The sequence below is a fragment of the Girardinichthys multiradiatus genome, chromosome 14 (assembly GCF_021462225.1).
Source record: "Girardinichthys multiradiatus isolate DD_20200921_A chromosome 14, DD_fGirMul_XY1, whole genome shotgun sequence".
Lineage (NCBI taxonomy): Eukaryota > Metazoa > Chordata > Actinopteri > Cyprinodontiformes > Goodeidae > Girardinichthys > Girardinichthys multiradiatus.
The window spans coordinates 27670487-27693422 of record NC_061807.1 but is presented as its reverse complement, the minus strand read 5'-3'; the positions used below and the strand labels follow the sequence as shown (position 1 = coordinate 27693422).

At 39.7% G+C, this 22936-nt stretch overlaps 1 protein-coding gene across 3 annotated transcripts in view; it reads right to left on the bottom strand.

Annotated features, from left to right (window-relative positions):
- Positions 1-13213, bottom strand: part of rell1 (RELT like 1) — a 37754-nt gene extending 24541 nt beyond the window's left edge. For all 3 annotated transcript variants that reach the window (XR_007041243.1, XR_007041244.1, XM_047385093.1), the window contains exon 1: positions 13033-13213. Coding sequence is in view for 1 of the 3 variants with exons in the window: in XM_047385093.1 (XP_047241049.1) it covers positions 13033-13057 (25 nt within the window). In the remaining 2 variants the exon portion in view is untranslated. The remainder of the gene's footprint in view (positions 1-13032) is intronic.
- Positions 13214-22936: the final 9723 nt, after the last annotated feature.

The following is a 22936-nucleotide window of genomic DNA, read 5'->3' as shown; positions in this document are numbered from 1 at the left end:
TTGTTTTATTTCTTCAGTTTATTCGCACATTTAAAAGAAACCATTCGCCGCAGGGACACAGAACCAATTGCCTTGCTGCACGATATCGTGGCTGAATATTCCCATGTTGTTTAAACTTGCATTGATTAATGTGAAACCTCCAGGCGTCTGAAAATTATACCAAAGGATGTTCCAAGCATGGTCAGAAAATCTCTTCCTGATATCTAGCATGATTTCTTTGGGCTTTTCCGTGATGTCACACAAGGTTTAAAGACATAGAAATCTTAGTTTATGTAAAGTCTTAAAGTTGAAAATGCTACTGCAAGACTGTCTACAAAGCCATTTTTCTGGCATCTAGCTTTATATAAACTAAACGTTTAGTCTAATTTAATTTCAGGCAGTAAAAAAAAAAAAAGGTTGTGTCTTTTTATATGGTGCATATAAATATCTGGTTTCAACTGTATGTGACCACAGAGAAAATAAAAAAACTTTACATCTGTAGCTCAGGTTTCCTCTGCTCCCTCCCTCTTTCTGCACACTTGTAAGGACTAAAACCTAGCATATAACTTCTCTATAATCTCTTTTCTTGAGAAAGTACTCCTTATTTACAAACACTTTTGAATGTTTTCTTATTACAAATAAAGGAAAAGTAACAGCACCCAAAGCAGCTTACAACATACTGGGAACATTACCTCAAAAACAAGAGAGCAGGCAAAACTGGCCATGGAAGAAGTCTGGTTCTACAAAAGGTCTCTTTCTGCATAAGAGTGGGTTTTCCCTCTCTAGTTAATCCACCATCCTGCCCATGATCAAGGTTTAGGATGGGGATTGAGTCAAAGATCTCACAATAAATAAATAGCCTATGCTTGCATACCCTATTTATTTACACACAATAACTATATTTACTTGGACTGAACGGTCTTAAAAAACTAAACTTTGGAGCCACACCTTGCTAAAAATACATGTCTGGAACTGAAGATCTTGGCTGTTTATTGTTGTAAACAAAAAACAGATTTTCTTAACAAACTGTCAAATATTTCTGTTAGAGTCTTTAAACAGAAATATGGGGAATGGATGCGTAGACACTCAATTACAACAGGAAATGTCAGGATTTAGCACTCTGCTTTCCCAATGGATTCTCAGGAAGAGGATGAGCTTTGTGAAACGAATTGGGTGAAGAAAACAGAGTCAGCAGCCAGACCATTAAGACGTCTACCCTTTATCTTAATGCTTCCCAGATTTTTGTATTTAAAAAAAATGTTCGTCACAAATGGATCAGTACCCACTGTGGGGACACACATGCAGACTGGGCGCACCACTGTGGGCTTTAAATTTCCGGCATAGGGTTCATTCAGGTCTCCAAGCCACCGCTCACAGAGATCATTTCTCCGGACTTCCTCCTCCTCCTCAGTGGACAACTGAAATCTTTACCTTATGAACTTACATCGAAACTGGATCTTGCATCTTGATAAGTTCATTTACCAAAGTATAGCATGTAATCTGCAGTCAGCCATAGGTGAACACTCCCATGCCTCGTAATGCTTATGCGTCACGTGAGCGAGACCAGCGAAACACACAAGAGGGCTGTTGTCTGCATTCCTGTCCGCATCAGTGAATGGACAAAAACAGTCAAAAACAAAGACGAGGTCGGTGCTCACAATTCAGACGCAATCTCAATCGGTTATTCCAACATCCCTACTCAACCTTTAACTTTTGAGGCATGCCACAGCACAACATTTCAATATTATACTGTCCAAATACCCAAGCCTGTGCCCTCTGATGTAATTGAGCTCTTCCATTGTCCCCAGCCTTCTGCTGAATCAGACTGAACACTCTGGACATTGTCTGCTTACTGACCGCCTTGTGACCAAATGTCTCCATGTGCCTATGTCAAGAAATGATGCGGGGAAGGAAACAGAGCAACAAAACCAAGACTACAGACTGAGACACCGGTTAAGAAGGGTCTTTACAGAGGATTTAGAGCCGAGCCAAAATAAACTTAGCCAGGCTGAGACCCCGTGAGACTGCTAAAAGAAAGACGATGGAGACAAGTCCAGATGGCAGGTGGGGGATTCACAGGAGATCAGCCCAGAGTCATACAGTAACATTGAGTCAATTTAAATTTAAGGATGCCCAACTCTGGGACTTGTTATAATGATTCATTTGACTCATTTTCCCCCAGTTCTGTGATGCCCACGCATCGATCACACTAGTCAAGCATTTGTCTTCAACAGGAAGACTTAAAGACACATAAAAGGTGGCACCATCGCATTTGACTCTGCATTAATCATCAAGTGTTTAAACATGTAAAATAAGTAAAACGGAGAACTTTGTTAATAAAAAATAATCAAGAGCTTCCTTTACCAGCTGTTAATGACACCAAGTAATAAAAATGCACCAACCAGCCAGTTTTCAAAATCCACTACCACTCCCACGGTCAGCTCTGATCAGTCATGTACTGAGAAATATATTTTCTTTCTTGTTTAATAAAAACAGTCTAATAGAGTTTAAGCATACATGCTCCCGCACATAAATGGCTATATTTTTGTCACCATTTCCTGCTATGTTAGATTAAAAATGACTTCCTTTATCAAGAAAGCGGTTGCACGTTTCCGTTTATGGTGAACATTTTTAAGATTTAACTGTTGAAATAATAGGGTTTATCGTGTTAGTAAAAGATTTGAAAATGGCTATCGGTCAGTAAATGTCTTATCCATGGATCTCTTTAAATACTTTAAAGAGATCCAATTGTATGTCTTTGGGCAAGACACTTTACCCGCCTGGCCTGCTGATGGTGGTCAGAGGGCCCGGTGGCGCCAATTGCATGGCAGCCTCACTTCTGTCAGTCCGCCCCAGGGCAGCTGTGGCTACAATGTAGCTCACCACTGTCAGTGTGTGAATCGGAGGATGGATGGGTGGATGACAGATTGTAATGTAAAGCGCTTTGGAGTCCTCAGAATTGATAAAGCACTATACAATGCAGGCCATTTACCTTTTCTTTTTTTAAATTCTGAGAGCATTCAAATATTTATTTTTGGATTGCATGACCATATTTTTGAACAGAATGCTGATAACACCAAATAAGCTTAACAACTGGGCTGTAGGAAAAGGGGAACTAGTAACAAAACAAAGATTTTGAAATTCAAAATAAGCAGACAACTGCTGAAAACAACTACCACATAGATGAAATATTTAGTGTTGTATTAAGTTGTGAGGCAGACACCTTGTGTACTTTTAAGAGTAGACCTAAAGCTTAGATTTTTGATAAGGTTTATAGTTATTCTGGCTGAAGTCATTCTGCGCCATCACTATAGTTATTCTATATTGCCAGTATTGGGTCACTTCACCAAATTAATAAATTCAGGTGTTCTTTTCCTGCTCTTGGTGGATGCTTTTTCTCTGTCTCCCGCACCCCTCCCATATCTGCCCTACTTCAGCTCTGTGTCTTGTTTTTTTGGAGCCTCTTTTTGCATATCTTCCAAATTCTTCCAAAATATGGATTTGGTCAGCTGGTCTCTCAATGCAATTGATCAAATTTTCTCGACGAGAAGACAGGGGTCGGGAGAGCCCACTTGCCCGGACGGGACATTTTTCTCCGGATACACAATGGACTCTTGGCAGAAGTGGAGGATTGTGTGTTTGTCGATAATGTCAGTCGAGGATGTGGAAGATGTGTATATAAATTGGATGTTTGATATCAGTATTTTTTTGGAGTCAGCGGTTACCTGGCATATTGAGAAATTCTGAGAATGTCAGCAGCTGTTCTGACCATTGTAAGGCTGCCTGGCATGTATGATGGGATCTTCAGGGCGATCAACACTCAGACTGAGATGTTACGTGAGCTGAATCGCAGACTGGATGTGATCCTTACACAGGATCGCAGGAAGGTTGCGGTTCCTGGACTCAGGGGTGAAATGGGATAAATCTTGGAGAAAGTTATTCACTCGGATCTGGCAGAAAGACCAGGAATTTGCTGTTTGGATTCGCCTTTGAGAAGCACCAGCGAGACTCTCAAGGCTGACGGAAAATTAAGAGTCTGCCCAACCCAAATAATTATTGTTTTTCTGAATCTGGCTCCCCTGCACGGCCTTGATGGCTGGCTATCTTCAACTTCTCCTGGAAGTTATGTAAACTTGACGCTCTACTCCCTCTGCTCCTTCCCTTCCCTGAGGACATCTGTGGACCTGCTCAGAACTTGGCCGGTTGATGAACATTCCAACGTACCATCAAGGACAATGGCCTCTGGGACAGTGCTTCATGGACTTACTTGCACACACTCACTTGCACACACACACATGCTCAAGATAAACATATGTACCCCTCACACCACCTTCACCGTTCCCGGCATGATGTTGTTTTGTCAACTTGTTGCTTCTTTGTGCTGAGGTTTTTTGCAATCTCAAACTGTATCCTGCTAAGGATAAAGTGTGAAATATGATATTTTTTTCCCTCTACTTACCTAATGTGGCCTTTTTTCTCATCGAGCAAGGGAAGCGCCTGTGAGTGGCAGCAAAGCCTCGGTGACCCGTCCCCCCCTTGTCTTGTGTCATGATGCATGTTTGAATGGGTTGTACTGGAATTCTAATTTCTCCTCGGGGATCAATAAAGTATCTTTGAATTGAATTGAATTGTTATATCACTTCCACGGCTGCAGGTATGTAACGTCTGGTGTAGAAAAATTTGACTGGCCTGCACAGAGCCCTGACTTGAACCTTCTTGATCACATTTGGGATGAATTAGAACGGAGGCTGCAGTTCTGGTTTTCTCATCCAACTATGAACACACTCCTAAACTTACTTTTGATTCTGATTTATTCTTTTTTGGGAACTATTCTTCTTGTGGTGGATACAGTTGATTTTTTTTTTTTTTTTTTTGGACAACTGTCCTCTCCGGTGTCAGATGCCGTGCAGCTTGGAGGATTTTTCCTAATACTTTCTATTTTTGGACATTTGTTATGATGCATTGCCATGGCAACGGGGTTGTTTCGTACAACCGGGAGCAGCTGATTAATATCTCAAAAGCTCAAATAATACTACAACCCCAAATCCCTGATGAGTTGAAATGGAGACGCCGTGGATGCAGAGCAGGAGCTAAGAGAAGAGAGAGAAGGAGGAAGTTCAAACCATCTCTTCCGTCGATTATGATGGGCAACGTGAGATCGTTGGGAAACAAGTTGGATGAACTCCGAGCCCTACAAAAGGACCCAGCCAGAGTACCGGGCATGCAGTATTATGTGTTTTACTGAGACATGGCTGCAGGATCATATCCCCGACTCCAGCGTCTCTCTGCCAGGCTTTTTAACCATACGAGCAGACAGAGATTTAAAGAGGAGCGGCAAATGTAAAGGAGGTGGACTGGCAGTACTTGTAAACAACAGATGGTATAATCCAGGACATGTAACTGTGAAGTGTCGTCTTTGCAGTCCAGATATTGAACTGTTGGCAGTAAGTTTTCGTCCATATTATTTACCCAGAGAGTTCACCAGTGTTATTTTGGCAACAGTTTATGTTCCACCTTCCGCTGTTGCCAACACTGCATGTGATGCCATCAGCTCAGTTGTTGCTAAGCTACAGACACAAAACCCCAATGCTTTTGTAGCAGTTTCTGGTGATTTTAACCATGCTTCACTCTCTGCTACACTTCCAACGTTTCAACACTTTGTCAGCTGCTCTACCAGAGAAAACAAAACATTGGATTTGTTTTATGCAAATGTCAATTACTCATACATCTCTACAGCAAGACATCGTCTAGGAAAATCAGATCACAATCTTGTTTTTCTCTGCTCGAAATATAAGCCCCTCGTTCAGAGGCAACCTGTAATAAAGAGGACTGTGAGAAAATGGTCACAGGAAGCTGAAGAAGCCCTGCAAGGTTGCTTTGAGGCTACAGACTGGGACGCACTGTGCCAGCCACATGGAGAGGACATCAATGCCATGACTGAGTGTGTAACCGACTATATAAACTTCTGTGTGGATAACATCATCCCCACCAGAACCGTGAGATGCTTCCCCAATAACAAACCTTGGATCACCAGTGACCTGAAGGACCTGCTTAACAAGAAAAAAAGATTGAGGAGTTTACAAAAGCAACTTAAAGTCAAGATAAGAGACAGCAAGGAGGTGTACGAGAAGAAGCTGGAGAGAAAGCTCCAGCAAAACAATATCAGAGATGTGTGGACAGGGATGAAGAGGATTGAAGAGGATCACAGGCTTCAGGCAGAGGGATGATCGGACCAATGAAGGTCTGGACAGAGCCAATGAACTGAACACATTCTTCAATAGGTTCAATTCAGAAACAAGCTTTGTACCCTCCTCTCCTGCTCACAGCCAAACAGACATTCCACCCTCCTTTGACCCACAGGACCCACAACTGTCCAGTAACACCTCAAATTTTTTATCTTCCACCTCAGCCCTAGACCCTTCTGCTTCTACATGTTTGCCTTCAACCATATCAGAAGATGCTGATGCTTCCTTTCCTTCCCCCTTCCACCTGTGTGTCTCAAGAAGTCAAGTGAAGATGCAACTAGAGAGACTGAATCGGAATAAGGCTGCAAGTCCAGATCATGTCAGCCCTAGAGTCCTGAAGGCCTGTGCAGAGCAGCTCTGTGGGATTCTGCAGCACCTCTTCAACCTTAGCCTGGCCTAGAAGAAGGTTCCGGTGTTGTGGAAGACCTCCTGTCTTGTTCCGGTACCAAAGAAAACTCACCCATCAGTCCTCAATGACTATAGACCTGTTGCCCTGACATCCCACTTCATGAAGGTCCTAGAGAGACTCCTGTTGGCCCACTTGAGTAAGAAAACAGTAAACCATCAGGACCCCCTTCAGTTTGCTTATCGCTGTGGAGTTTGAGTTGAAGATGCCATCATACATCTGCTACAACAAACCCACTGTCATCTGGACAAAGCCAGCAGCACTGTGAGGATCATGTTCTTTGATTTCTCCAGTGCATTTAATACAATCCAACCTGATTTGCTTTGCCAGAAACTCCAGAAGACTCAGGTGGAGGCCTCAACAATCTCCTGGATCAAAGACTACCTGACAAACAGACCACAGTTTGTGAGACCGAAAGGTTATGTGTCTAACCAGGTAGTCAGCAGCGCAGGAGCACCACAGGGGACTGTACTCTCACCATTCCTCTTCACTCTGTACACCTCAGACTTCCAGTACAAGACAGACTCCTGTCATCTGCAGAAATACTCGGATGATTCTGCAGTCGTGGGGTGGATCAGAGATGGACAAGAAGCTGAGTACAGGAAGGTGGTGGACCGCTTTGTGGCATGTTGTGGAAACAATCATCTCATTTTGAACGTGACTAAAACAAAGGAGATGATTGTAGATTTTAAGAGAAACAGGAATAAGTCAAACACTATTTCTATCATGGGAGAAGAAGTGGAGGTGGTGGAGGAGTATAAATACCTCGGTGTTCACCTGGACAACAGACTAGAGTGGAGATGCAACTGTGAAGCCATCTACAAGAAGTGACAGAGCAGACTGTTCTTCTTGAGGAAGCTTAGGTCCTTTGGTGTTTGCAGCAAGATGCTGCATATCTTCTATAAGTCTGTTGTGGAAAGTGTGATCTCTTCTGCCATCATCTGCTGGGGAAGCAGCATCAGAGCCAGGGACTTAAAAAAGCTCAACAAGCTGATAAAGAAGGCTGGCTCTGTTCTGAGGACTCCTTTGGAACCTCTGGAGATCATTGTGGAAAGACGGATTCTTCATAAAATGAAGAATATTATGGAGAACCCTGAGCATCCCCTTCATGAGACTGTCCTACAACAACAGTGTCTTCAATCAGAGGCTTCTTCAGATCGGCTGTAAGACAGAGCGCTACAGGAGATCCTTCCTGCCCACAGCCATCAGCATCTACAACGGCTCTTTGAGGAAACCTTCATAATATGAGCTACAACAACATTTAATTTCCCTTTGGGATTAACAAAGTATTTTTGAATTGAATTGAATGTAAAAGCAGACAGAAATACTTTTGGTAATATAGTGTATGTCTCTAAAAGCTTAGGCTTATGTGTGGACATTCTGTCCACCTTAACTTACTCTACAACTTTCTCCTACTACTCTACAATTATTCTAATAGATCATCATCATCTGAAGTAATTGCTGCCATTAACTCTATGCACTGTTCATTAATTTCCATATAGCTACATATGGACCTGTGTTTCTGCGTTTACCTGTATCACGTTCTTGGAAGGGGCCATCAGCTGAGCTATTGCTGCCAATAATTTGAAGTTCTCTCTTTATAGATGATACACTATCTTTCTGTTTAATCTAATCTCTCTCCTGGACAAACAAAGGAGAAGTAGCAGATGCAGCTGCTAACGTTAACTATATCTACACTGTTTTTAATTCCACTGTTTTTAATTCCATAGTTTCTTACTAAAGTGAATAAAAAAATGCCACCAACATCTACAGATATAAAAAGTAATCCCAACTTTAATTGTAGATGAGAAGAAGCATTTCTGTCCATCATGACAGTCTGGAGCAGAGTCTGAGGTAGATAAGTCTGAAATACTGTCCCCCTAGTTCCATTTCCTTCAGCTGTGTGTGAAATTATCTGTAGCCTGAAGGTTACTTCAATCCAACAAATAAGTTTGGTTTTTTTTCACGTGAGAGCATGTTTAAACATGTCCTGAATAAAATCAACACAGATTTGAAATCCTTTTCAGCCCAGAGTTTCTTTGCTTCTGACAGAAAACACGTCTCCATTCTCGAGGTTGGGTGTTTGTTGATGGTTACATAACAAAACAATAAATATCATACTTTGTTTTTTTTTTCTGGGAATTTCTCACTGCAAATTTTCCAGTCATGTCTCTACTCTTGGCAGCTTGGGATTATAATTTAAGAAAAAGAGAGGCTCCAAGACATTAACCTCTTTGTTGTACTCAGTAATGTGTGACTCAAGTTATTGTGTTTACTACTTCTTCAGTAGTGTCAAGTGTCAAGCTATGAGCCCATCCCTCCCACTTCATAGCTATCTATAGTGCTTTGGAAAAGTATTTATATCTCTTAGGCTTTTTCACATTTTCTCGTTTTACATCCACAGACCTCAATGTGTTTTATTTGACAGACCCACACAAAGTAGTACATAAGTGTGAAATAAAAGAAAAATAATTGTTTTCAATTTTTTTTTAGCAATAAAAAAAAAAACCTTATGTGGTGCAAAACTAACATTGCACCTGAACACACCATCCAGAGTGTAAGAATAGTGTTGGCATTATTATGCCATTTGTATTACAAAAAATAAAAATGGCTGCACGGTGGCGCAGTTGGTAGCACTGTTGCCTTGCAGCAAGAAGGTCCTGGGTTCGATTCCCGGCATGGGGTCTTTCTGCATGGAGTTTGCATGTTCTCCCCGTGCATGCGTGGGTTCTCACCGGGTACTCCGGCTTCCTCCCACAGTCCAAAGACGTGCCTGTTAGGTTAATTGGTAACTCTAAATTTCCCTTAGGTGTATGAATGAGTATGTGCATGGTTGTATGTGTGTTGCCCTGCGATGGACTGGCGACCTGTCCAGGGTGTACCCTGCCTCTCGCCCATAGACTGCTGGAGATAGGCACCAGCTCCCCCGCGACCCACTATGGAATAAGCGGTAGAAAATGACTGACTATTACAAACAATATTCAAATAAGCATTTGCATGACTATATTTTGTAGCAGTTATTTTTCTCAGCTGCATGTCTTTTGGGAAACGTGTCAACCGGCTTTCTGCATCTAGAGATTGAAATATTTACTAATTTTCTATGCAAAATAGATCAAGCTCAGTCAGATTGGATGGCGAGCACCTGAACATCAATTTTCAAATCTTACCGCAAACTCTTAATAGATTCAGATCTGGACTTTGACATTCCAACGCATATATATGGTTTGATCTAAACCATTACATTGCAACTCTGGTTTGATGTTTCAAGTGGTTTGCACCCTCCAACAAGTTTTCCTCCAGTGTTACACTGTACTTAGCCCCACCCATCTTCTCCATCAACTTCAACCAGCTTTCCTGGGCCTGCAGAAGAAAGGCATCCCCACACATGATGCTGCCACAACCATGTTTGATGCTGTAATGTGAATTGTAAGTTTAGTATGAATACTTTTTCATGGCTCTTTATCTACAATCTTATCATAACACTCTCTCGTTGTCTTATTATGCCTTTCACTAAGCATTTCCATTAATTTACCACATGTAATGCCTTTTATATTTGTCACAATGAGTTGAACCAGTATGAACTTGGTGAAGGTTACTGTAAAGTCAGAAATATATATAGAAAAAATGCCATAAACTAAAGATTCATTCTTTTTGGAAACAAATCCCTTTGGCTTGAGTATAACCACGCACACTTCGAGGTCAGCACTGAAAAGAGATTTTTTTTAAAACTCCATCCCAATGTGGTTTCCTGCGTCTCAACAAAGAGGAAATTGCAAAAGGCGTAGTTACTGCAACAAAGATTGACCTAATTAAAAACGTAACACAAAACAAAAATAACAGTCATTCCCCACAAAATACACAAGGGTTAATTTTGCATCATGTTAGATGAGTTAAATAATAATGCCTGGCTTTAAGGGAGTTCTGGGGACCTTTCTGAAACAACCAACCAGCCTATTTGTTGTGGTTGCCCTGCAAACAGGAAAAAATGCGTTTGCGTGTAGAGCTGTCTCTATTTAACATTCATATATTTTAGATTCATTGCACACTAACTGAAATATTTCAGGTCTTTTATTGTCTTAATACGGATGATTTTGGCATACAGCTCATGAAAACCCAAAATTCCTATCTCACAAAATTAGCATATCATTAAAAGGGTCTCTAAACGAGCTATGAACCTAATCATCTGAATCAACGGGTTAACTCTAAACACCTGCAAAAGATTCCTGAGGCCTTTAAAACTCCCAGCCTGGTTCATCACTCAAAACCCCAATCATGGGTAAGACTGCCGACATGACTGCTGTCCAGAAGGCCACTATTGACATCCTCAAGCAAGAGGGTAAGACACAGAAGGACATTTCTGAATGAATAGACTGTTCCCAGAGTGCTGTATCAAGGCATCTCAGTGGGAAGTCTGTGGGAAGGAAAAAGTGTGGCAGAAAACGCTGCACAACGAGAAGAGGTGACCGGACCCTGAGGAAGATTGTGGAGAAGGGCCGATTCCAGACCTTGGGGGACCTGCAGAAGCAGTGGACTGAGTCTGGAGTAGAAACATCCAGAGCCACCGTGCACAGGCGTGTGCGGGAAATGGGCTACAGGTGCCGCATTCCCCAGGTCAAGCCACTTTTGAACCAGAAACAGCGGCAGAAGTGCCTGACCTGGGCTACAGAGAAGCAGCCCTGGACTGTTGCTCAGTGGTCCAAAGTACTTTTTTCAGATGAAAGCAAATTCTGGATGTCATTCAGAAATCAAGGTGCCAGAGTCTGGAGGAAGACTGGGGAGAAGGAAATGCCAAAATGCCAGAAGTCCAGTGTCAAGTACCCACAGTCAGTGATGGTCTGGGGTGCCGTGTCAGCTGCTGGTGTTGGTCCACTGTGTTTTATCAAGGGCAGGGTCAATGCAGCTAGCTATCAGGAGATTTTGGAGCACTTCATGCTTCCATCTGCTGAAAAGCTTTATGGAGATGAAGATTTCATTTTTCAGCACAACCTGGCACCTGCTCACAGTGCCAAAACCACTAGTAAATGGTTTACTGACCATGGTATCACTGTGCTCAATTGGCCTGCCAACTCTCCTGACCTGAACCCCATAGAGAATCTGTGGGATATTGTGAAGAGAACGTTGAGAGACTCAAGACCCAACACTCTGGATGAGCTAAAGGCCGCTATCGAAGCATCCTGGGCCTCCATAAGACCTCAGCAGTGCCACAGGCTGATTGCCTCCATGCCACGCCGCATTGAAGCAGTCATTTCTGCCAAAGGATTCCCGACCAAGTATTGAGTGCATAACTGTACATGATTATTTGAAGGTTGACGTTTTTTGTATTAAAAACACTTTTCTTTTTTTGGTCGGATGAAATATGCTAATTTTGTGAGATAGGAATTTTGGGTTTTCATGAGCTGTATGCCAAAATCATCCGTATTAAGACAATAAAAGACCTGAAATATTTTAGTTAGTGTGCAATGAATCTAAAATATATGAATGTTAAATTTTCATCATGACATTATGGAAAATAATTAACTTTATCACAATATGCTAATATTTTGAGAAGGACCTGTATAATAATGCCCCAGTGAAATCCCCAGTGATTTCACTAGGGATTTGTGTTCCCACTCAATGAGTGTACTGAAATTCTACTTATTTAACGGAAGATTTATTACCTTAAATTTTGCTTTATGCATCTTTACCAGGGGAGCCAATAAATTCAGCTGGCCTTCCCTGGACAATAAGGTGTTGAAAGACAAAATAAAGTTTGCGTCCAACAGAGAAGAACAGAGATATTCAGTTACAATTCTTGGATAACAAAAAGCAGCACAGCTTATTGGATCATAGTCTAGATCCTGTTATTGTTTGGAATATTTGCTGAATGAATAACCGCACATCTACCAAAAGCTGAGCAGAGACAGACTATCCAAGCTACTAAATCATTTAAATATTGTTAGTTTATCTAAATAAGAACCTACTAGTTTATAATGAGGGGAAATGAACAACATAGAGCAGAGGAGTGTCACTGCAAACTAACACTAGTAGCCGGTTACAGTTGAGGTAATGAAATTGAAGTGCTATATTAACATCAAAAAATGTTAGACTGGCCAAAAAAAAAATTTTTATTTTTTATTTTGATAGGAAATGTTCTAAACCATGCTTTTAAGATATATAATAATCAACCCAATGTGAGCCAGATGCTGTGGTTTCCTCTCTAAATATGACTGACATTCGTTCAACTTTACTACACGCCAGTTTTCTAGCAAAATATGCTGACACGTCAACATCCAGGCCTAGAAATACACAAAACGTATCATTTCAAAAACGTTTAAGAGAAATAAAACGTCAAATACTACCGAATGCCACAGCATTAGACTGCGTTTCATCCACACAGGTGGCGGGAAAAGCTCGTAAACTTACTTTGAGCTGTGGTAAAATTAGCCATTAAAGGAGAGAACCGAGGCTGTGCGTCGTCAGGATGGTGGGCTGGTTGGCAGGGATGTGAAGATTGGATGTCTTCTTGGAGCCAAACAGTGGTCAAAATCAACCTAAAGAACCATTTACAGACACCATCATGTTTCCTGCTCGGCAGTGAGAGGACACGCCCTGTTTAAACTCAATCCGCCTCCAACAGAGAACAGCGGACAGAGCGAGAGGGTTCACCCCCTGCCACCTGCGTCTTCGTTCAAATCCAGGAAAATGGCGGCTTTCATTGAGCCCCAGGTGGGGAAAACATCAGTTCCATGAGTACTAGGAAACACAACAACTTTGACAATTCAAATGAAGTTTTTACAAATCCCAAATTGTGTTTATAAGATTCTTTTATTAGTGTTGACCAATCTAGTCCAGGTTTGAAGTGTTTAAATAGTGTAGTTTTTGAGTTGGACCAGATTAAAGATGCTCAAGGTAATGAAAATTAGGTGGAATTGCACTCAAACTGTTTCCCGAATCGGAACTGCAATGTCATAATTACGAGATCTTTTCTCATAATTACGAGATCTCGTAAATATGACATTTTATCTTGTAATTATGAGAATGCAATGAGCTTCCATAGGAAACTCAGACGCAGTGGTATCAACTCTTTAGGAGAGAAAGTAACTACTGGCTGTTCAAAAAATCTAGAAGTTGCTAAATGATGCCATCGCCTAATTTGTCTAATTGGCCACTTGTATGTTACAATGGTTGGAGAGAGAAGAAACAGAACATGTACATATGAGCTTTCTTCTGTTAATTATTGTTGTTTATTTTTTCATTTTAAATTCCACCCCTACTCCATTATCCGGTCTTGATACCTTTTAGTTGCCCAAGAGGCACTCTCAAAAACGAATGTGAGTTTATTTATTTTAGCTTTTGCATTTATTTTTTAAAGTCTAATTTGGTTTTTAACTTTCTCGTCCACTAAAATGTAAAAACATTTTAAAAACATTTTAAATGTCTATAACTCATACTGATGACTCTCGTGACTTATTAGTATAACTTACTTTCACCTGGAGCTTGAATCCCACATATAAGAAATTTCTTTATAATTTTATTATACTTATTAAAAAAAACAAACATGTAAAATGGTTTAAAACAGGTTTTTGAGAAAATACCAAATCTAACATGAACATAGCTGTAAGAACAAGCAGGATTATGTTATAAAACAATTTTTAAAGCTTTGAATATCTCATTGTTCAATGCAAATGTTCCAATATTAACCACCTACACTAACAGGCCAGACAAGGAGGGCATTAATCAGAGAAGCTGCCAAGAAGCCCAATGGTAACTCTGGAGGAGCTGCGGAGGTTCACAGCTCAGGAGGAGGGTGTATTAAGAGGGGATATGAGTCGCACACCCCACACATCAGTGGTAAGAAGAAAACCATTGTTAAAAGAAGCCATAAGAGGTTCCATTTGTAGATTGCTATGTAGGAGACACAGCAAATATGTGAAAGATAGTGCTCTGGTCAGATAAGGCCAAAAGACAAAGCGATCTGATGATGTGTTGACGGCCTTTGAAAAATGGACATAGACATCCACATTCTCTGATCTTCTTGATGCTCAAATTGACTTTAAAGTGCAGGAAAAGCCCACACTTCCTTCCTCATGCTAATCCTAAATAGGTAAATTTACAATTCATCTTAAAAAGTCTTGAAACCTTATAATAAATCTCTCTCGTTTTTCCTCATCCTTTTTCTCATCTATAATCCTACTAAAGAGACTTAATTTACATCCATCAAAATGCATGTAACATAAGTTACATTCAATTCTGCTGGCTGTCACTATAATCTCTAATTTCATTGCCTCCGTATGTTTCACACTTTTAATTAGAGATCTGACACTGCACTCTCCATCTGTTCTCCCTTTTTGTCATCCCTGTCAGCAATTTGTTGGTTACCCACCTGAAAGAGCTGTGGTTGAATCAGGACCCCACCATTCCTAATACAAAAAGCTGTTTGTTGTCCTGCTAAACAGAACAAACTCTAGAGCCACAAATGTTTTGGTTTTCATTTTTGTCACAAAATTGTATAAACATCGAAAAAAAAACAAGCACAAACTTATTCATTATAAAGCCCACCTTAGACTGAGTCAACCATTTTGTTGTAGTTTCTAAAAGTGTAATCATTCTGCATGATCCAGTATCCTCCAAATACTGGGCGTTTATGAATATCTTTTCATTTGCCCTTAAACAGAGGTTAAAAGTGTAGGCAAGGTCAAGAAGAAAAATGATCTTTTTTCTGTGTCTCTTTAACAAACCTTTGCACTGGAAGTACACTAGAAATTAATCATGCAACACAAAGTACTCCTGTACAGATATTATAAACTACATTGGTCAAAACAAACTATAATGAACTGCATGTTTTGAAGCATGCTAATATAAGCCTTAGCATGCTAACTTTCACAAGTAGAATGTTAACTTGCAAATATCCACAGCTAATTACTGTCATTAACAGACTAAATAAAAAAATCTGAAACCATTACCATGTTATCATGCTAACATCCACAGCTAACTATTATGATTTTCAAACTTTCTAAAAATCAGAACATGTTAGCATGGTAACATCCATAGCTCATTATTTTGATTTTAAGATTCATTGAAAACAAGAACACATTAGGATGTTAACTTGCAAATATCCACAGCTAATTATTGTCATTAACAGACTTATTGAACACATTACCATGTTAGCATGATAGCATCCACAGCTAATTGTTGTCATTCTTAGACTAACCGAAAAATACCCAAGCACAGCAGTTTTCCAGTTGTCACAGCTGTTGAGAGGGTTTATCCCCTCATTAGCCTGAGCCTGACAATTTGAGAATAACAGTACGGAAATACGGAAGAAGCAGGTATATGAAAAGGAAGGATGGATGGAAACTGAAGCCATATTTAAAAATGTGGTTGTCAATGTAAACATGTAAAATGTTGCAAAAACAACATAAAAAGCGGGCCACCTTTCAATTGAGTGCTTGCTTACATGTTACTACTATTCTTAGGTATGACAAATTTAATGGCTTTTCATGGGAAATTCTGTTTATATCTTAAAGAGCTCAGTCTGGATACAACTTAACAGAAGAGTGCATTGTGTAAATTGGATTTGTCCCATAACATTTAACATTACTGTTACGATGACACGCGATGTCAAGTATGATGCATGGAGCTAATAACAGCTAAATAACGCCATCCATCACCTCAGATTTCAGCATTGTATCCTGCTGGAATTTCTTCATGTAACATGTAAATAGAAATATTCAGCACATAATTGTGAAATACCAGTAAACCCAACCAATATTTGACACAACTGTTGGATTCATTCCTTTACACAAAGAACATTTAGCTATTTCCTGGCTCAAGATGGTGTCTTTGCCATTTTGAAGAGTGGCTAGAGAAATCGACCTGTCAGTCACATCTTAACCGCAGGTTGGATTTTCCAGTACTTTCCAATGCAAGATTATGCCACTGCGATAAAATATGAATATATTTTGAGGCTTTTTACACACCTTCACCAAGGATACACCAATATATGTGTAGGGTGTGTGTACAGTCAGTGACTGGGAGAGTGAGCACTTCAAACACAACATCTCACTCTGTTCTTGTTTGTGTTTCTGTACAGGCAGAGGAACAAACAGCTCGCGGATAAACCCACATGAGTCATTCTGGAGGCAAGACGGCATAATGTCCAACAAGTCAGATATGGGCTGCTGTTTAATTCTGTTGTTGCTTTAATGGTTGAGGGGTGTGGATGAAACTATTTGTAAATGTTGAGTCAATGAGGTTATTTAAATAACAGTGAATTATTATTACATGGCTTGTAATTTAAAAAATACACAGAATAGCAGTCTAGAAGACAGAGACTGAACAAAACCGTACTCTGTCACTGCTATCACAGCCAACCATTCTAAGTGCACTAAGTTCACAGATAATTACTGCTGAATAATTTTGTTCATTGAAGCCCTGCTGCTGCCAAAAAGCCTCACCCCAATGAGCACCTGTTTTCTTTTCGCTCTAACTGATTAGCAGCTGACCTTTAGCGAAGTCACAAGGAAACGACAGCTTTGCCGTCAGGCTGCACATCTTTAAACACTAAATGAAACTGAATACTCAGAATGACAGAACCTGCCTGCATCGGAGTGTGTTCATGGGAATAAACAGGCACCTCTACTGTGTTCAAGTTAGACTGATCAGTTTTCCTGTTGTTACCAATTAACCCAATCCTTATGTTAAATATCCTGCCCTGTGGCTGTAAAATCGATGTCAGTGAATTTAAATATTACATCTGAAAACACTTTAGAGAATTAAAGTTTTTTGTATTTTTTTTTTCAAAAATAGCAGTGATATCAACATGCCAAACCTTTATGATGAAACCTTAAACAGATTTTGGTGTACAGTGTTGGTTTCTGAGCATTTTAAGAAAGGTTAACTATGACTACAATCATATTTAATTGAAGAACTTAATTACATTTGTGGCTGTATTTTTCATTTGTAACTGATACTGTGTTTGAGTGTGCTCTTTAAAGGGCCAGTAAGTGTAACCCATTTACCCTCCTTCTACGTCACAAACAAGACTGGGACATCCAGATTCCTTGATTTTAACCCTTAGAAACACACTAAAAAGGTTAAGGGCCAGGGGGTCAAATTGAATTCAGACTTGGTTGATTTGCTATGATATCAAAATTCCCTGTTTAAAATAAGGTTTTAGTTGTTGTTTCACATTGAGTATCTAATTCAATGAAGTATTTTTCCTCCTGTAAATGAAATCTGTTGCAATGCTGCCCTCTATTGGGCACACATTACAGATGTGGACCAGTTAGGTCGGCACTTGCAGTTCCCTGAAACAATGCTTCATTTCCGCTGACAAGTGATCAATTTAAAAGCACTTGTCTAATGTATACCTGGTTTCCTTTAGTATGTGATAGAATAAACTACTACTATAGTAGTGATTTGGGGGTTATTTTGCAGAGATATGCTAAAATAGTATGGGCAAATTTGTTAGTGGCTACTCCAAATTTACCCATACTATTTTAGCATGGTATGCTAAAATAGTATGGGAAAGGGAAATACCCCTTACATTATTATCATGTTTTAAACTAAGTGTTTAACCTGAATTAGCATCACAGGTGCTTTAAAGCTTTTCATTGGTTATTCAGTTTATTTCAATGGAACAAATATGCTACAGGGTAGTTTGGTATCTTTGTGTGTCAATGACATAATGTCTAATAATTAAACTAGTAGCCTTAAATTATTACCAATAACATCCTTAACAGACCAAGACGATTTTTCTCTGCATGCCTACAACTAGCAAATCTGTCCGTTTTATAAAATTTCAAATAAATTCAAATGTCAAATTCTGCGGTATTTCAAACCCTCAGATTTATTGTTCATATATTTAGTATTGGAATGTAGCACTTTTAAAAGTTGACAAATGTTTTTTGTACATCAAGAAAACTTAAAACCTTTATGATCTATATTCTGCGAAGAGATGCCTAGGTTCTTGGGAGTTCCCTGCTGGCCTGGGGTCCTAAAAAGTAGCTAATGTCCTTTTTCCCCTGGCCCTATTTAGGTCGGATCCACTCCACTTGGCCCGCTTTACGAACGTTTCCATTGCTGTTTTTCTGTACCAGTACCTACTTTGTTCGTCCCTGTTCTTTAACAGATATGATTGGGGCTAAGTAGGGGCTATTTGTCATGTGAACAGACTGCTGTTTATTGATTGGCCATGGGACCAGGAGAATGACAAGGTTTTCATAGAGGTAATGCAGGAAAACATTAATAAAACTCAGGAGCGATTACAATAATATTAAGGACCACAATAGCTGGAGCGGGTCATACCGAAATACAATTTAACTATTTACAAATCATTAATCATGCCTAAAGCCTAAAACAAAAGAAAAAAAGACATCATGTCAGCTTTCGGAATTACACGCAGGAAGGGCGCTGTAGTTAATACCATCCTAAATCAGCTGATGACCCATATAATGAGCTGTTCAGACGCACTTTCATTTCCCCTGAATCACACAAAATAATACCACTATAAAACAGAGTGTTTGGTTCAGAAATGTATTGACGGTCGTCACCATCTACAAGAGGAGGGAGCAAACTCATACTACAATGTGCTTTGGACTGCAGATAGCCTCATACCATGTGGACTCAAGAGGAAATGCAACTCCCGGTTGGTTAGAAGGATAGTGTGGTTGTTTTTGATCACACCTTCTGTCACATTGTGAACAATAATTGGCACAATGTAACATGACCCAGCTGAGCTCCACTACTGTTAGAAAAACACAGCAGATAAAATTACTATAGTACATGTTGATACTCACCAGAGGTTCAGGGAGAACATTTTTAGAACAGATGATGTAAAACTAAAACTGTCTGGCAAGGGGCATCAACATTGGAAGAAAAAGTTGGAGCTCTCACATATAAAGTCAAGATAAGAGACAGCAAGGAGGTGTACGAGAAGAAGCTGGAGAGAAAGCTCCAGCAAAACAATATCTGAGATGTGTGGTCAGGGATGAAGAGGATCACAGGCTTCAAGCAGAAGGAAGATCAGACCAATGGATGTCTGGACAGAGCCAATGAACTGAACACATTCTTCAATAGGTTCAGTTCAGGAACAAGCTCAGCATCCTCCTTTCCTGCTCACAGCAAAACAGACATCACACCCTCCTTTGAACCTCAGTTTTCCTGTCACCTCCTCAAATGTTTTATCTTCCACCTCAGCCACGGACCCTTCTGCTTCTACATGTTTGCCTTCAATCAAATCAGAAGATGCTGATGCTCCCTTTGCCACTCCCTTCCACCAGTGTGTCCCAAGAAGTCAGGTGAAGAGACAACTGGAAAGACTGAACCGGAATAAGACTGCAGGTCCAGATGGTGTCTCCCTTAGAGTCCTGAAGGCCTGTGCAGAGCAGCTCTGTGGGATTCTGCAAAACCTCTTTAAAATTAGCCTGGCCCAGAAGAAGGTTCCAGTCTTGTGGAAGACCTCACGTCTTGTTACGGTGCCAAAGAAAACTCAGCCATCAGTCCACAGTGACTATAGACCTGTTGCCCTGACATCCCACATCATGAAGGTCCTAGAGAGACTCCTGTTGGCCCACCTGAGTAAGCAAACAATAAACTATCAGGACCCCCTTCAGTTTGCTAATTGCTGTGGAGTTGGAGTTGAAGATGCCATCATACACCTGCTTCAACAAACCCACTGTCATCTGGACAAAGCCAGCAGCACTGTGAGGATCATGTTCTTTGATTTCTCCAGGACATTTAACACAACAAGCCTCAACACTAAATGAAACTGAATACTCAGAATGACAGAACCTGCCTCAACAAACTCCGGGATCAAAGACTACCTGACAAACAGACCACAGTTTGTGAGACTGAAGGATTGTGTGTTTAATCACTAGTAATAGTAGTCAACAGCACTGGAGTACCACAGGGGACTGTACTCTCACCATTCCTTTTCGCTCTCAGACTTCCAGTACTAGACAGACTCCTGTCATCTGCAGAAATACTCGGATGATTCCGCAGTCGTGGGGTGGATCAGACAAGCTGAGTACAAGGAGCTGGTGGACCACTTTGTGGCATGGTGTGAAAACAATCATCTCATCTTGAACGTGAATAAAACAAAGGAGATGATTGTAGATTTTAAGAGAAACAGGAGCATATAAAAAAAATGTGATTAATAAGGTCTTTTTGAAATTTGAATTTGAATTGAAGAAAAGGGTGCCATACCGTCTCTGAAACAAGGAGAGGGCTGGGTTTTGTTTTGAAGCCACCCTGGAGCAACATGCACTAACCAACAAGATTAAAACCTAATGAGCCAGCATGTACAGCAAACGTACACCAGAATGCCAGAGGAAAAACAACAGCAAGAAAACATCTGACTATTTATTAAGGGCCCTCCATGAACTCAGATCATCCATGAAAATGCCTGATTACATAGTTCAAATCGGAGCATTTATATTGAAAACGGTTGATTTAAGACAGGTTGAGAATAGGAAGAGTGTGCCACACTACCTAATGGTAATTGTGAGGCACTGAGAGTGGATTTTGGCTGTGGTTGCTGCTGAAGGTGCTGCCACAAATTATTGATCAACTTTTTTCTCAGATTTATTCGGTATTAACACGTTTGTCCCCATCTGTAGACACATCTTTGGTTCATGTGGCTCATATTCCTCTATGAAAATGCTATTTGTTTTTTGGCACAATTTGCAGGAACCTACAGTAATGTGAAAGGTGATAAAACCTTTGACTGCCACTTTGTCTTTGTTTGTAATTCAAAAGGAACATTAAAAACTGTTTTATCAAATTCACCAAAATGCATTATTTGGCATTGTTTTAGAAAATAATAATAACAAAAAAAAACTTAGATAAAATGTGTAATTACTGTACTATTAATAAATTTTGAGCTTTTTTATTTGGACTGATAAGTGGCAAATATGGCACATTTACAACAGCACAAACGCATATGCACAGACAGGCCTCCAGCAAGCACCTGGAAGAAGCTACGTGCAGACTTGCACTTAGCAAACAACAGAATGGCATTTCTCCCTTCAGGAGGATTTTAAGGAGCGCAAAGCTTTGCGTTGTTTTTCTGTCAAAGCTAAATTCTAAGTACCTTTATAATACTTAGTTATCTTTACACAAAGCTATTGACAGATTAATATGATACTGAATGTTTATTTACCAGAGCGTCGTATTAATGGTATTTGTCAGACATGCAGTGTCCTACATCTGCTCTGTTTACAGCGTCTCAGTAACCTCCCATTGGCCAAGTGTGTGGGGTTAATGAGGGTGTGTTAGGGGCGGGGCCCAGATGATGTCATGATGGGAGCACGTTGAGATGTGCATGCCGGAGCATTGGCGCAGCCGTAGTAACAAGGCAAAGCCGCATCGTGTTTAACACTCTGTCAATAAACAGGATTTAAAATTAAAACTATATTTTTATTTCTGATTTCAATGAAAGGTTAAAGTGTGACATATCACACAGACGATAAATAAATAAATAAAAAACTGTAAAATATGGTTTAAGTAACTAAGGAGCCAGGTATGATATGAGCTAAATGTGGCTTACTTGTTCCCAGCAATGATCTTTTTATATGCACACTGAGCTTTATCCAGAAAATTCATTAAGGATAATAATGAGAATAATAAAATTGATAACATTTTAAGCCCTTTATATTTATATTAAATAAATATTTTAGCAACTTAAAAATTATTATATTTCTAATTAAAATAAAGTCGTAACGTTGAAAATATCTCCTGATAAATAAGTAAATGACACAGCTCAAAGTTTGTCAGTTGGCTAAAAATGGTCAGCTTTTAATTTTACTTGTGATATATGAAATAAGTAGCAAAGGAGCCAATGATTATATGGTGCACTATTTCAATATTACTTCCAAGCATGTTCAGCTTTATCAAGATAAAGATTACTTCCTCTTTTTTTTCGTTTTTTTTAAATTCACTCTTGTTTTTTTAACAATATATATATATATATATATATATATGTATATATATATATATATATATATATATATATATATGTATATATATATATATATATATATATATATATATATATATATACAGTACTCTGCAAAAGTTTTAGGCAGGTGTTTAAAAATGCTGTAAACAAAGAATGCTTTCAAAAATGGAAGTGTTAATCATTTATTTTCATCAATCAACAAAATGCAGTGAAGGAAAAAAGAGGAATCTAAATCAAATCAATATTTGGTGTGACCACCCTATGTCTTCAAAACAGCACCAGTTCTTCTAGGTAGACTTGCACACAGTTTTTGAAGGATCCGGGCTGGTAGGTTGTTCCAAAAATCTTGGAGAACTAACCACAGAT